General features: G+C 36.5%; 2 protein-coding genes across 2 annotated transcripts; both read right to left on the bottom strand.

The window, feature by feature from the left end:
- Positions 1-9155: 9155 nt before the first annotated feature.
- LOC145907987 (uncharacterized) lies at positions 9156-12852 on the bottom strand. Its single transcript, XM_082995144.1, has 13 exons — positions 12752-12852; positions 12627-12683; positions 12305-12539; positions 11930-12105; positions 11805-11873; positions 11538-11741; positions 11294-11362; positions 11009-11227; positions 10838-10900; positions 10507-10587; positions 10286-10438; positions 10148-10219; positions 9156-10033 (listed from the first exon to the last, which is right to left on the bottom strand). Exons 1-13 carry the CDS (start codon positions 12788-12790, stop codon positions 9662-9664), a joined length of 1809 nt encoding a protein of 602 aa, XP_082851270.1. The 5' UTR covers positions 12791-12852; the 3' UTR covers positions 9156-9661.
- LOC145909507 (atlastin-1-like) lies at positions 12790-13855 on the bottom strand. Its single transcript, XM_082996896.1, has 5 exons — positions 13790-13855; positions 13463-13665; positions 13179-13313; positions 12855-12907; positions 12790-12802 (listed from the first exon to the last, which is right to left on the bottom strand). Exons 1-5 carry the CDS (start codon positions 13830-13832, stop codon positions 12790-12792), a joined length of 447 nt encoding a protein of 148 aa, XP_082853022.1. The 5' UTR covers positions 13833-13855.
- Between the last annotated feature and the right edge of the window lie 702 nt (positions 13856-14557).

Raw genomic sequence — 14557 nt, 5'->3', positions numbered from 1 at the left:
AAAAGGGAGAAGCGATTGGGCAAAGCGAATTCGAATTCGTTCTACACGTACAAATTTACGAGTGCAGAACATCTTAGATGCTCCATAACACGTTCAGCGAATGAAAACACAAAATCAATCACTCGGACGTGGGCGCTGTTGAGCTGTTCTAGTTATGAGTTAATGGTCGATGAGCAATTGGCAGCATTGGCCATGTGTCTGTCCCATATACCAAGAAGAAAACCTGATCGGGATTCGTGGCCAGAATATCCTGGGCTCAAACATCGGTGTGGTATAAAAAAGATGAGCAATTGGCAATAGCATTTAAAAAGCCCCGAGCCATCTGGATTCGAATCTCGGTGTGATCAAAAATTCAAAAAATAAAAAAAAATTTAACCTGTTTTGACTCACGTTAAAATCGCATCGCATAACTTGACGTTGTTTCTCTTCACCGTACACGATATTCATTTTGCAGTTATATAATGTAATAGGTATTGAAAAAAGGGATAGCATAGAAAGAATAACCCAACTGGAATTACCTTCCATAGAGGTTACCGATTCTTGTCTGTTTACGTTAAGGGCAGCCATCCTGCAAATACCTTAAAACACTGCAATATTTTATTTGGTATCTATTTTTGTTCAGTTAATAATATGGCATCACTTACGATAAACAGTACACCAGTTAAAGTGAAACAAACGTTTTGTTGGCAAGATTTTTACAGCATAAAACTGCAAACTGCATTATGTCTGAAAATATTTTCCACATGTTAATGGCATGGACAGTTTGTTGTATAATCGGTCATAGTTAAAAGGTCTGTGAAAACATCAGCAATTAAGTAGTTGAACTCCCTTATGCGACAAGATACTTTTTAGTCAAACGGCGTCGAGCGCGCGCATGGACTGGTGGTCCAAAGGTCACGATGTGGTGTTGCACACAATGTTTGGGGAAAGAGTGGGAGGGGTAGATTTGCTTGCGGCGACTACATTTAGACGGGAAGGCAATTGCTTCGTTATGCTGATGGGAACGCTTGCAAAAAACTATTTAATTTACTAAGACGTTATGAAAAACCATGCAAAACTGACACCAACCGCAAAAAAATGGTTGTTTGACGAAAGCAACAGACTCTGTTGTTTTGGACATTTCAATATACTAAATTTTCTCAATCGCTTTAAACTTTAGCAGATTAAATCTTATCGACTTGTGTTTGCAAAGGATTAATGTTGCTGATTTGAAAAAAATACTGTTTTGCTGTTAACTATACGTATATTTGGTTATTTTTGTCCTAGTTTTCAAACAAACAATTGCAAAATATGCTGCCATAATGCGGCTTTTCTACAAAAATGGGTGGTCTGAGATCCTCGTTACTTAGCGAGATTTTGTACCTGAATACAAATCTCATTTCTAAATATTCGACTTCATAACTGCAGTATCTGAACTTATTGAACCAATGAGAAACAAATTTATTCAAAAGCTAAATCTAAGTTAATATCTTTTTTTAAGAGCACAGTGGCCCTACGTGTCCAGGATAATATAATAAATTTATGATTTTTTCGATGTCGTTAACCCGTCAAGAAACAAACGCTTCCACTTAGCTTGGGTACAATGCCAGTGAAACCCGAAAAATCTAAAGCTGTATCTTATGAAATCAAACAAATCAACATGGAACTCGTCTATGCTTGACTTTCAGCAAAGTCCTTCAATATTTAAATCCCATCACTGCTATAAACTGTATATAAGTTGTAACAATAAACACAAAACGCGAATTGTACCGCTAATTGAGTCTTATGTCAATCAAAATTACAGCTGTAACCAGTGTTGGTGGCAAAAAGTAACACAACGACATCATACAATAATCACAACAAATTTGCAGCATCTTTTGCAACCCTGTCAGCTAACTACTGAAATGCCGCAATGAAAAACTAGTAGTTATTTATTTTTCCATCTCCAAACCTACTTCCCTTTTGCGCAAACCAGCTCTGTCGAAATTAAGGATACGCTTGACTGCATGACATGGGCGACTAAACAAAACCACTTTCAAGATCACATTCCGCGTTGTACCTTGCACCTGGATTTCCTTGGTCACGATCATACGACCACCACGTAACCGATTGGAAAGCATTAATAATCAATAGAGTCAACAATGTTTCCAATGGTGAGTCGTGGAAAGGGCCGCTGTTTCTACATAATAGGTCCTACAATGATCTTGTATGTGAGCAGTCAAGCAAGACATCCAATTTGTGGTGACTACAACACAGTCGTCGTCAACAATTTGGTACAAAACTAAGTGCAACCCGCGGAAAACAAACCAACATGGAAGTGCTAAGAAAAACTTTTGCAAGCTATAGGGCCTAAAAAAACAACTATAAAAGCATTTCAAGCACTTCTTGTCTTTCAATGTTTATCATTTATCTGATCCAATGTGACAAAGTTAACAACCTAAAAACCGGTTGCAATTGTTTAAAAGCGAAGTGGTTTGAAAGCGATTCGAATTAAATACACCTCATTCGAACAGGTTAAACGCGAGAACAATTGAGTGCGCCAGTGCTCCTCTTGCACATGAAAAGGGAGAAGCGATTGGGCAAAGCGAATTCGAATTCGTTCTACACGTACAAATTTACGAGTGCAGAACATCTTAGATGCTCCATAACACGTTCAGCGAATGAAAACACAAAATCAATCACTCGGACGTGGGCGCTGTTGAGCTGTTCTAGTTATGAGTTAATGGTCGATGAGCAATTGGCAGCATTGGCCATGTGTCTGTCCCATATACCAAGAAGAAAACCTGATCGGGATTCGTGGCCAGAATATCCTGGGCTCAAACATCGGTGTGGTATAAAAAAGATGAGCAATTGGCAATAGCATTTAAAAAGCCCCGAGCCATCTGGATTCGAATCTCGGTGTGATCAAAAATTCAAAAAATAAAAAAAAATTTAACCTGTTTTGACTCACGTTAAAACCGCATCGCATAACTTGACGTTGTTTCTCTTCACCGTACACGATATTCATTTTGCAGTTATATAATGTAATAGGTATTGAAAAAAGGGATAGCATAGAAAGAATAACCCAACTGGAATTACCTTCCATAGAGGTTACCGATTCTTGTCTGTTTACGTTAAGGGCAGCCATCCTGCAAATACCTTAAAACACTGCAATATTTTATTTGGTATCTATTTTTGTTCAGTTAATAATATGGCATCACTTACGATAAACAGTACACCAGTTAAAGTGAAACAAACGTTTTGTTGGCAAGATTTTTACAGCATAAAACTTCAAACTGCATTATGTCTGAAAATATTTTCCACATGTTAATGGCATGGACAGTTTGTTGTATAATCAGTCATAGTTAAAAGGTCTGTGAAAACATCAGCAATTAAGTAGTTGAACTCCCTTTTGCGACAAGATACTTTTTAGTCAAACGGCGTCGAGCGCGCGCATGGACTGGTGGTCCAAAGGTCACGATGTGGTGTTGCACACAATGTTTGGGGAAAGAGTGGGAGGGGTAGATTTGCTTGCGGCGACTACATTTAGACGGGAAGGCAATTGCTTCGTTATGCTGATGGGAACGCTTGCAAAAAACTATTTAATTTACTAAGACGTTATGAAAAACCATGCAAAACTGACACCAACCGCAAAAAAATGGTTGTTTGACGAAAGCAACAGACTCTGTTGTTTTGGACATTTCAATATACTAAATTTTCTCAATCGCTTTAAACTTTAGCAGATTAAATCTTATCGACTTGTGTTTGCAAAGGATTAATGTTGCTGATTTGAAAAAAATACTGTTTTGCTGTTAACTATACGTATATTTGGTTATTTTTGTCCTAGTTTTCAAACAAACAATTGCAAAATATGCTGCCATAATGCGGCTTTTCTACAAAAATGAGTGGTCTGAGATCCTCGTTACTTAGCGAGATTTTGTACCTGAATACAAATCTCATTTCTAAATATTCGACTTCATAACTGCAGTATCTGAACTTATTGAACCAATGAGAAACAAATTTATTCAAAAGCTAAATCTAAGTTAATATCTTTTTTTAAGAGCACAGTGGCCCTACGTGTCCAGGATAATATAATAAATTTATGATTTTTTCGATGTCGTTAACCCGTCAAGAAACAAACGCTTCCACTTAGCTTGGGTACAATGCCAGTGAAACCCGAAAAATCTAAAGCTGTATCTTATGAAATCAAACAAATCAACATGGAACTCGTCTATGCTTGACTTTCAGCAAAGTCCTTCAATATTTAAATCCCATCACTGCTATAAACTGTATATAAGTTGTAACAATAAACACAAAACGCGAATTGTACCGCTAATTGAGTCTTATGTCAATCAAAATTACAGCTGTAACCAGTGTTGGTGGCAAAAAGTAACACAACGACATCATACAATAATCACAACAAATTTGCAGCATCTTTTGCAACCCTGTCAGCTAACTACTGAAATGCCGCAATGAAAAACTAGTAGTTATTTATTTTTCCATCTCCAAACCTACTTCCCTTTTGCGCAAACCAGCTCTGTCGAAATTAAGGATACGCTTGACTGCATGACATGGGCGACTAAACAAAACCACTTTCAAGATCACATTCCGCGTTGTACCTTGCACCTGGATTTCCTTGGTCACGATCATACGACCACCACGTAACCGATTGGAAAGCATTAATAATCAATAGAGTCAACAATGTTTCCAATGGTGAGTCGTGGAAAGGGCCGCTGTTTCTACATAATAGGTCCTACAATGATCTTGTATGTGAGCAGTCAAGCAAGACATCCAATTTGTGGTGACTACAACACAGTCGTCGTCAACAATTTGGTACAAAACTAAGTGCAACCCGCGGAAAACAAACCAACATGGAAGTGCTAAGAAAAACTTTTGCAAGCTATAGGGCCTAAAAAACAACTATAAAAGCATTTCAAGCACTTCTTGTCTTTCAATGTTTATCATTTATCTGATCCAATGTGACAAAGTTAACAACCTAAAAACCGGTTGCAATTGTTTAAAAGCGAAGTGGTTTGAAAGCGATTCGAATTAAATACACCTCATTCGAACAGGTTAAACGCGAGAACAATTGAGTGCGCCAGTGCTCCTCTTGCACATGAAAAGGGAGAAGCGATTGGGCAAAGCGAATTCGAATTCGTTCTACACGTACAAATTTACGAGTGCAGAACATCTTAGATGCTCCATAACACGTTCAGCGAATGAAAACACAAAATCAATCACTCGGACGTGGGCGCTGTTGAGCTGTTCTAGTTATGAGTTAATGGTCGATGAGCAATTGGCAGCATTGGCCATGTGTCTGTCCCATATACCAAGAAGAAAACCTGATCGGGATTCGTGGCCAGAGTATCCTGGGCTCAAACATCGGTGTGGTATAAAAAAGATGAGCAATTGGCAATAGCATTTAAAAAGCCCCGAGCCATCTGGATTCGAATCTCGGTGTGATCAAAAATTCAAAAAATAAAAAAAAATTTAACCTGTTTTGACTCACGTTAAAATCGCATCGCATAACTTGACGTTGCTTCTCTTCACCGTACACGATATTCATTTTGCAGTTATATAATGTAATAGGTATTGAAAAAAGGGATAGCATAGAAAGAATAACCCAACTGGAATTACCTTCCATAGAGGTTACCGATTCTTGTCTGTTTACGTTAAGGGCAGCCATCCTGCAAATACCTTAAAACACTGCAATATTTTATTTGGTATCTATTTTTGTTCAGTTAATAATATGGCATCACTTACGATAAACAGTACACCAGTTAAAGTGAAACAAACGTTTTGTTGGCAAGATTTTTACAGCATAAAACTTCAAACTGCATTATGTCTGAAAATATTTTCCACATGTTAATGGCATCGACAGTTTGTTGTATAATCGGTCATAGTTAAAAGGTCTGTGAAAACATCAGCAATTAAGTAGTTGAACTCCCTTTTGCGACAAGATACTTTTTAGTCAAACGGCGTCGAGCGCGCGCATGGACTGGTGGTCCAAAGGTCACGATGTGGTGTTGCACACAATGTTTGGGGAAAGAGTGGGAGGGGTAGATTTGCTTGCGGCGACTACATTTAGACGGGAAGGCAATTGCTTCGTTATGCTGATGGGAACGCTTGCAAAAAACTATTTAATTTACTAAGACGTTATGAAAAACCATGCAAAATTGACACCAACCGCAAAAAAATGGTTGTTTGACGAAAGCAACAGACTCTGTTGTTTTGGACATTTCAATATACTAAATTTTCTCAATCGCTTTAAACTTTAGCAGATTAAATCTTATCGACTTGTGTTTGCGAAGGATTAATGTTGCTCATTTGAAAAAAATACTGTTTTGCTGTTAACTATACGTATATTTGGTTATTTTTGTCCTAGTTTTCAAACAAACAATTGCAAAATATGCTGCCATAATGCGGCTTTTCTACAAAAATGGGTGGTCTGAGATCCTCGTTACTTAGCGAGATTTTGTACCTGAATACAAATCTCATTTCTAAATATTCGACTTCATAACTGCAGTATCTGAACTTATTGAACCAATGAGAAACAAATTTATTCAAAAGCTAAATCTAAGTTAATATCTTTTTTTAAGAGCACAGTGGCCCTACGTGTCCAGGATAATATAATAAATTTATGATTTTTTCGATGTCGTTAACCCCTCAAGAAACAAACGCTTCCACTTAGCTTGGGTACAATGCCAGTGAAACCCGAAAAATCTAAAGCTGTATCTTATGAAATCAAACAAATCAACATGGAACTCGTCTATGCTTGACTTTCAGCAAAGTCCTTCAATATTTAAATCCCTTCACTGCTATAAACTGTATATAAGTTGTAACAATAAACACAAAACGCGAATTGTACCGCTAATTGAGTCTTATGTCAATCAAAATTACAGCTGTAACCAGTGTTGGTGTCAAAAAGTAGCACAACGACATCATACAATAATCACAACAAATTTGCAGCATCTTTTGCAACCCTGTCAGCTAACTACTGAAATGCCGCAATGAAAAACTAGTAGGTATTTCTTTTTCCGTCCCCAAACCTACTTCCCTTTCGCGCAAACCAGCTCTGTCGAAATTAAGGATACGCTTGACTGCATGACATGGGCGACTAAACAAAACCACTTTCAAGATCACATTCCGCGTTGTACCTTGCACCTGGATTTCCTTGGTCACGATCATACGACCACCACGTCACCGATTGGAAAGCATTAATAATCAATAGAGTCAACAATGTTTCCAATGGTGAGTCGTGGAAAGGGCCGCTGTTTCTACATAATAGGTCCTACAATGATCTTGTATGTGAGCAGTCAAGCAAGACATCCAATTTGTGGTGACTACAACACAGTCGTCGTTAACAATTTGGTACAAAACTAAGTGCAACCCGCGGAAAACAAACCAACATGGAAGTGCTAAGAAAAACTTTTGCAAGCTATAGGGCCTACAAAACAACTATAAAAGCAATTTCAAGCACTTCTTGTCTTTCAATGTTTATCATTTATCTGATCCAATGTGACAAAGTTAACAACCTAAAAACCGGTTGCAAGATATTCTGGATTCGAATCTCGGTGTGGTCGAAAATTTAAAAAAATTAAGAATTTTTACCTGTATTGACTCACGTTAAAATCGCATCGCATAACTTGACGTTTTTTTCTCTTTACCGTTCACGATAATCATTCTGTAGTTGTTTGCGATAGGTATTGTGAAAAGGGACAGCACAGAAAAAGTAACCGATCTAGAATTACCTTCCATAGAGGTTACCGATTCTTGTCTGTTCACGTGAAGGGCAGCTATCGCGCAAACAACTCAAAACACTGCAATATTTTATTTGGTATCTATTATCGTTCAATCAATATTATGGCATCACTGACGATAAACAGTACACCAGTTAATGTGAAACAATCGTTTTGTTGGCAAGATTTTTTACAGCAAAAAAGTTCTTCAGTCCGTCGCATTTTTGTTAAAAATCCTTTACATAAAATGCGCTTGAATTTCTTCTGACGTTTTTCCCTTGGTGTCGGGCACGTAAAAGATTTGGAAAAACAAGAAACAAGCATGAAACACTCTCGCTTTGTAAAAAGTACTACCTCGCGATATTAATAAATTCATAGTGTATTTGTATGTTGATGTTTGTGTGAAACACATGCACTGGTAAGCAACCAGTCAACTGCAGGTACGCGTTTGAATCAATTTTCTCAGTCGTACAAATACTACACATTTGTTCAAAATTTATTTCTTGAAATCTCAACGCAATCTATTTTGTTCGTTCGCGTGGCATTCTCTTGCGATTGTTGGCGTTTGCGTTATCGCGCGAAACACCTTTTGTTGTTGCTCAACCATTTTGTCAAGTTATATCCTCCACATCGCGACAATGCGCAGATCTTCTTTAATAACTTGTTTCCTACCGAGATTCTGGAAACTTACGTTAAGCAGTCGTTTGTATTCAAAAAAACAGTTTCTGCCTCTTTGCTGTGCTCCCTTTTTACCCTTTACCAAATATGCAAACTCCTGTACCGTTTTGTTCTTGTGCGTTTCGGCGCTTTGTAGGGATCATAAAAGTACAGTCAGTCAGTTTATTTCCGCGAATAGAAATAAAATAAAGTAATGTGCATATTTTGTGTACAGCGGGTGATGCTGACTATAGGACACAAAAATCCTTTATCAACCGCCAGCACCACTGATTTCTAGGAAGCAGATATTACGCTAGTTTCAAAAGAAAACAAACACAATAATTCCAAAATGAGGCACAGAAAAAAAGTACAAGAAATAATTGCAAAAAAATAAAGAAAGCATCATAAATACTGAATAAAGCACAGTAATTTAGAAAAAAAAGCACAAATAATTGCATTGGCGAATCGTTGTGAAAACTCATTTTGCGAAAAAGAAATCATCAGTTTAAAATACAGCCTGAAGCGAAAGTAATTTTCTTATCCAGTATAATCAAATAATTAGCTTTATTTTATTTCAATTCGCGGAAATAAACTGACTGACTGACTGACTGATCATAAAAGTACGATTTGATTCTCCATGTTGTCAACAAAAAGTGCAGAAATGACAATTCTTATCTTCCTGACAAAGTTAAATGAATGAAAAAGTCAAAAAAAACAGCGAGAGACCTTCATAAATCTGTTTATGTCGATAATCCAGCACGAAATGCATTTCACACATCTCATAGAAAGCAGCAACACAAAACCAATTTCATAAGCAACGCACAAAAAAAACAACCCAAATCTTAACCAAGTTAAGATCATCTTTCCCTATAAACTGCATCTTGCCGATCACATAATATATATTTTTACCTACGACATCTGGGCACGGTCGCCATAACCTCCTTCTGACCGATTTGCTGGCGAAGGCGTTTGAGCGCCTCTAGTGGGCTCAGTTCTCTTTTTAAGGCCTGAAAGCATATCTTGCTCGGCGAGTGAAATGTTAAAGTTAGCGCCAGCTATATTAATTTTATTGAAGCACGTGTGGTTTAGGATCTGTATTTATTGCTTACTTTATACATGCACATGTTATGACAGCTACAATTCAAACACATCAAATGTAAAGCAAAATGGTCGCAAATTATAAACGGAATAATTATGTACAATATATTATACAAAACGCTGCAACACAATTCAAAGCCAATTAGCAAATCAATTAGTCAAACTACCAATGTTAAAACTAATGTATATCAAGATGTACAGTTAAATCTTTACGCAATAGTTTTTAAATTGGTAAATTTAGGTTTATATGAACCTATTACTCGCTTGAGCGACCATTCTTTCGGTTTTGTGGCGAAGCGCATTTTCTGCACATCCGCTTGGATAAACCAAGATTCAAACCATAATTTAACATTCCTGAAGAAAACGTGGACGTCTTTAAGGGTTTGGATATAGATTGTTTGGTGAAACAAATTCACTTTTTCCCATTTTGCTAAATTAGATTTTAATTCCGAATTTAGTGCTTCATGTTGTTCCTCCCTAATATCAGTTGGTAAGTTTTCTGTGAAAGCCTTGCCTATGTTTTCCACTTCGTCATAACATATTCCCATCTGGGTACCGGTCATTTTTGTTCCAGAAAGCATCTAACAAAGAATAGGAGTTTTAAATAATATTTCATTTACACAAGTTTGGCCAACAAGAGGTATTGTTGTGGAATTTATAAGGAGTGGAAAAGTAAATACGAAAATATTTCCCACCCATTGCATTTTTTCATTCCATTTTTTCAAAAGGAGTTGTAATAGAACTGATGATCTTTTTCGTTGAGAATTCTGGCATAAATAGACAAGCATATAATTATTAAATTACAAATAATTTACCCAGTACCCAATTCTCACCAAGTACAATTCATTGTATTTTTGTTGTGTTGCTATCCACTTTTTAACTGTTGCGGTTGGACAAAGAGATAGTATTTTCTCGGTATTTGGCGAACTTCTCCATTCATTTAAATTTTTCTCGGAAATGGAAAACAAGGCTTCAACTCGAAACATCTTAAAAATTATACTGCAATAATCTGTTTGGCAAATGAACAGAAATGATTTATTTTGTGTTTACTTACCGATGTTGTATCACCAATATTTTGCTTGCCCAAAGAATGAATGCTTTGCATTGCCTTTTCCAATTCAACACGATTCTTTGTCTAGGAAAAATGCATGTAAGTGCTTATATTTCTGCAGAAATGAACACAGGAATGTAATGCCCCACGTATTCTTTTAGTTAAAATTCAACGTCATTTTGATCACTGGAGGTTAAATCAACAAAATTGTTCATCGTTTTAGTTTTTGTACTCAGGACGTTTCTCTCAAGCATGCCTTTACTTTTTACCTATGTAAGCGAAAAGGAAAAAATGCAGCAGGCCTTTGGCTTTTCATGTACAAAGTTTTTGTTACCTTTTCTTGAAAATTTTGAAGCACATTTTCAGATTCCTTCAAAAGAGCGATAGCAGTATTTACCTACAATATACACAGTTACTTGCATTGGACGTGGCATAAAAAATTCGTAGTTGCTGCCTCACATTCTCTCGCACAGTGTGTGTGTGTAAAAAGTTTGTTTGGTTTTACCTGTTGTAGTTCATTATCCTCCAAAAATACCCTTAATAATAGGTCAAGTTTCTTTTCCAGTTCAATCAGCAGTTCTGTTTCAAAAGTTTTGTCAACCACTTTGTCGCCTGCAGTGTCCTTGAACAGTTTTATTGCGTTGTTTTTTATTTTACCAAACTCTTCCTTTATTGTATCAGCAGACAAGAAGCGACATTGTTTCACGTGCCTTCCGTATATTCTCTAAAGTCATTCGTTTGCGTTAAGCTATTTGTTATAAATAGTACTGTTCTGTCTGCACACACAAACCTTAAACTCATCAAGGCATGCATCGAAGCAGTCTTCCATCAACAAGCGGTATAGCTCCCACACACCTTCCTGTGCATAAAAGGAGAACAAAAAATGTTTCGTTTTGTTTGAACAAAAAGCGAATGAACCAGATGTTATCTAATCATCCTAAAGTGTTTAGTTGACAAAACAATTATTTTTATAAATATAAATGCAGCACAATACTGCATTGCCAACAACCTTAAAATTTGTACAGCCAATATACCCTTGAAATATTGTTTAGATTTTCTGCAATAAATATTCTCTCTTCAAGACTCTTTTCCAAATCAAGTCGACTTTGTGAAACAAAGTGCTGCAATTCAGGCTTTAGTGTGGTGTTAAACAATCTCATCACTTGATTAACAACAATTTTTGAATGAGTACTTTCCAAAACTTCTTTGGACATGTATTTGTTTTTAGTTAAGGCACCCTGAAAAACAGACATTCTTAAAAGGTCATAGCAGTTATGATTAAGCGCATGCCTAGGACGGACCTGTATTTCTGTGCAGAAATAATCTTCGCTGCTCTTCACAAGATTTGCAATAATTGTTGTTAATAATGCCTAAACATAGTCTTAAAAGTAAAAGAAATAGTTTCAATAATGACAGACAAAAAAACCTGAAAGATTCCCTTCGGATCCAATAGGTTTTTTTCAATTTTTTCAGAAATTGCTATTGCCATATTGATAATATCCTCTCCTTTGAGCGTCGTATCATTAAGTTTCTTTACCTCGATTTCCTTAAACATTTTTTTTAGTACATCATCAGTTGCTTCCAAAAACATTGAGTCAATATCTGTGTTTAAAAATATTTTAAAATAGTTTTCAAACCAAAACTGTAATTGATGTGAGGTAACTGCCATTTCTAGATAAGTGTTACAGAAAGACAGAAATAGATAAGTTGTAACAAATATACAGCAAATAAAATACAGTGCTTTGTTTTTCAGCTTGTGCATTTGGTTGTAATAAAAATTCATAAGAACAACAAAACATACCCTTTAAACAAGCTTTAGTGTTGGGTTTTTTTCTCCATGTTATTTTATTTCCAGGGTGCGGAAGCAAAGCGCAATTTACTTCTTTGAAAGATGTTTTGATATTTCTGCATAACGATTGGTACTCTGCAGACTTTTCTTCATGTTGTTGCATTGCTTCCTTTAGATGGAGTTTACCACCTTCAAAACCGAGTTCATAATCTGCGGTTGACCAATCCCTCACAAGAAAGAGCAACGTCTACCAATTTTAACAATGCAATGTTAATGTTTTTGGTGCGTTAGAGGCAAATTCTTCTCACAATATTACTCAAAGCAACCATCTTACTTGGTAACTTTCACAAAGGTTTGCACCAAACACATGACTTCCACAATCTGAAAATGTCTGAATACAAATATTAGACTAAAAAGTAAAGGTTAGTTAAGAATATTATCTATATAAGTAAAACCGACCTTCAGTTTATTCAAATATGATGAATCTATCATGTCCATTACATTGTAAATCTGGCATGAGCTTAAAAACGTACTTAAACAGAACACAACAGAATCGGAAAACTCCGAATTTTTCCCGTCAAAAACACCTTGTGTATCCATAAGAAACACAGCTATCTGTAGATCCAAAAACATACATAATACCGCAGTATATTATTTCACGTGATTGTGTAATGCTGTTGTTTTATATACTCTTGTTAACTACCACGAAAAAGGAACTTTAGTCTATCAGGCCGACCAAGCGAAGGTACACATTACCGATTAAAATATATACATATTACCCTGAGGAAGCATAGCTAAATAGCAGTTGAAACGTCGGTCGATAAAATTTACGTTTAATTGAGTCACAATGATAGTTTATTAAAACAAATACTTTTCAGCTACAAACCTTTTGGTGTTTGTTACTTTTTAACCAAAAAGGTTCACTCCAAACCAATATTCCTTCAGTGTGAGACTCAGTTCCCGGGCGCCATTCAAAATTCTTGTTTAACTCGGCATTTTGGTCGTTCTTCCACTCGTCTTCCTGTATCAGAGATTCAAGTTTAACGGAGACTGATTTAAATTTAACAAAAAAGGTATCAAAAACATTCGGAATTATAATGCACAAACTTTCTTCGAATGCATTCGACGGTGATTTCCTATTTGATAAAATATATTGTCATGTGAGCTAACCTGGTTTTTCACAAGAAAGTCCAAGTATCTTGATACCAAGTTCATAAAAAAGGACTTTCCCTTTCTTAAGCATCCTGCAATTGAGTAGATTGCAACAGGGGAGTTTCGAACTTCGTTTCTTCCAAAAACTTTTTCGATTTCATGTTGATCAATCACGTGCACATATTCCTTGTTTACTTCTTTCTTCTTTGTTATTGTAACCGCTTAAATACGACCAGACTAGTTTAAAAATTTTATTAAGTGTAGTTATTAAGAAGAAAGTCATTATACATCAACATATGCTAGGGTAGATAATGTTTAATACTACATTTGCATACAGTTACTTACCACAAGGCGCACTTGGAAGCGCTTGCAGTACGCTTCGGAACATGAGATCACTTCACAAACTAAAGCTTCTGTAACCAATAACATGAGGTGCTTAAATAAAAGTTTTGGACATATCACATAAAGATGGATGTCCTTTACTAATAAGCGAATTGCCGTCATGTAATATTTTCAACTTTAATCGACAGAGCACAGTAGCCCCACGTGTCCAGGATAATATGATTTTTTGGATTTCGCTTTAACCCGTCAAGAAAAAAACACTTCCATTTAGCTTGGGTGCAATGTCGGTGAAATCTGAAATATCTAAAGCTATATCTGCAAATACCAGTTCGCGTACTGGTTTAGTCACTCTCCTTGTAGGGTGCAAAGGTAAATATATATAAACGCATGTGACGTCATATCAATCCAACATGCAACACGACTGTGCTTGTTACCGTTAATGGGTCTGAGTCTGAACTAAAGTACTGAAGCGAGCTACTTTTTATTCTACAAGCGTGTTTTGTAAAACTATCGCAAACCAGGAACACGTAACACAAAGCAAGGGAACGTAAGAAAGAAGGCAACATATCCGCTATGTCACACTCCGCCACACAACCCACCTCCAAAAGCGACTTTTGGACTCAAAAAGAAAAACGCTCAGGAGGAGGAAGAACAATACGACCAAACCCTTAGATACACAATAGGGAAAATACGTTCGAGCGGTACGAGGTGGAGAATGATGGTTGAGCGTTTCGCGCATGTCATTCTTCTGCAACTGGTACGCTTGCGAGG

Source organism: Ascidia mentula, chromosome 7, assembly GCF_947561715.1.
Source record: "Ascidia mentula chromosome 7, kaAscMent1.1, whole genome shotgun sequence".
NCBI classification, from domain to species: domain Eukaryota; kingdom Metazoa; phylum Chordata; class Ascidiacea; order Phlebobranchia; family Ascidiidae; genus Ascidia; species Ascidia mentula.
Note: the sequence above shows the minus strand (reverse complement) of the source record. Positions and strands in the feature narration are given on the sequence as shown.

Excerpts from the sequence above, each read along its gene's own strand:
- LOC145907987 (XM_082995144.1), bottom strand. The coding sequence starts at position 12,790 with ATGGACATGATAGATTCATCATATTTGAATAAACTGAAG. Across the intron at positions 11,742-11,804 it reads ATTTCTGCACAGAAATACAG|GGTGCCTTAACTAAAAACAA; the intron begins GTCCGTCCTAGG and ends TCTGTTTTTCAG. Across the intron at positions 11,363-11,537 it reads ATCTAAACAATATTTCAAGG|GAAGGTGTGTGGGAGCTATA; the intron begins GTATATTGGCTG and ends TTTTATGCACAG.
- LOC145909507 (XM_082996896.1), bottom strand. The coding sequence starts at position 13,832 with ATGTTCCGAAGCGTACTGCAAGCGCTTCCAAGTGCGCCTTGTG. Across the intron at positions 13,666-13,789 it reads GCTTCCAAGTGCGCCTTGTG|CGGTTACAATAACAAAGAAG; the intron begins GTAAGTAACTGT and ends GTCGTATTTAAG. Across the intron at positions 12,908-13,178 it reads AAAGTAACAAACACCAAAAG|ATAGCTGTGTTTCTTATGGA; the intron begins GTTTGTAGCTGA and ends TTGGATCTACAG.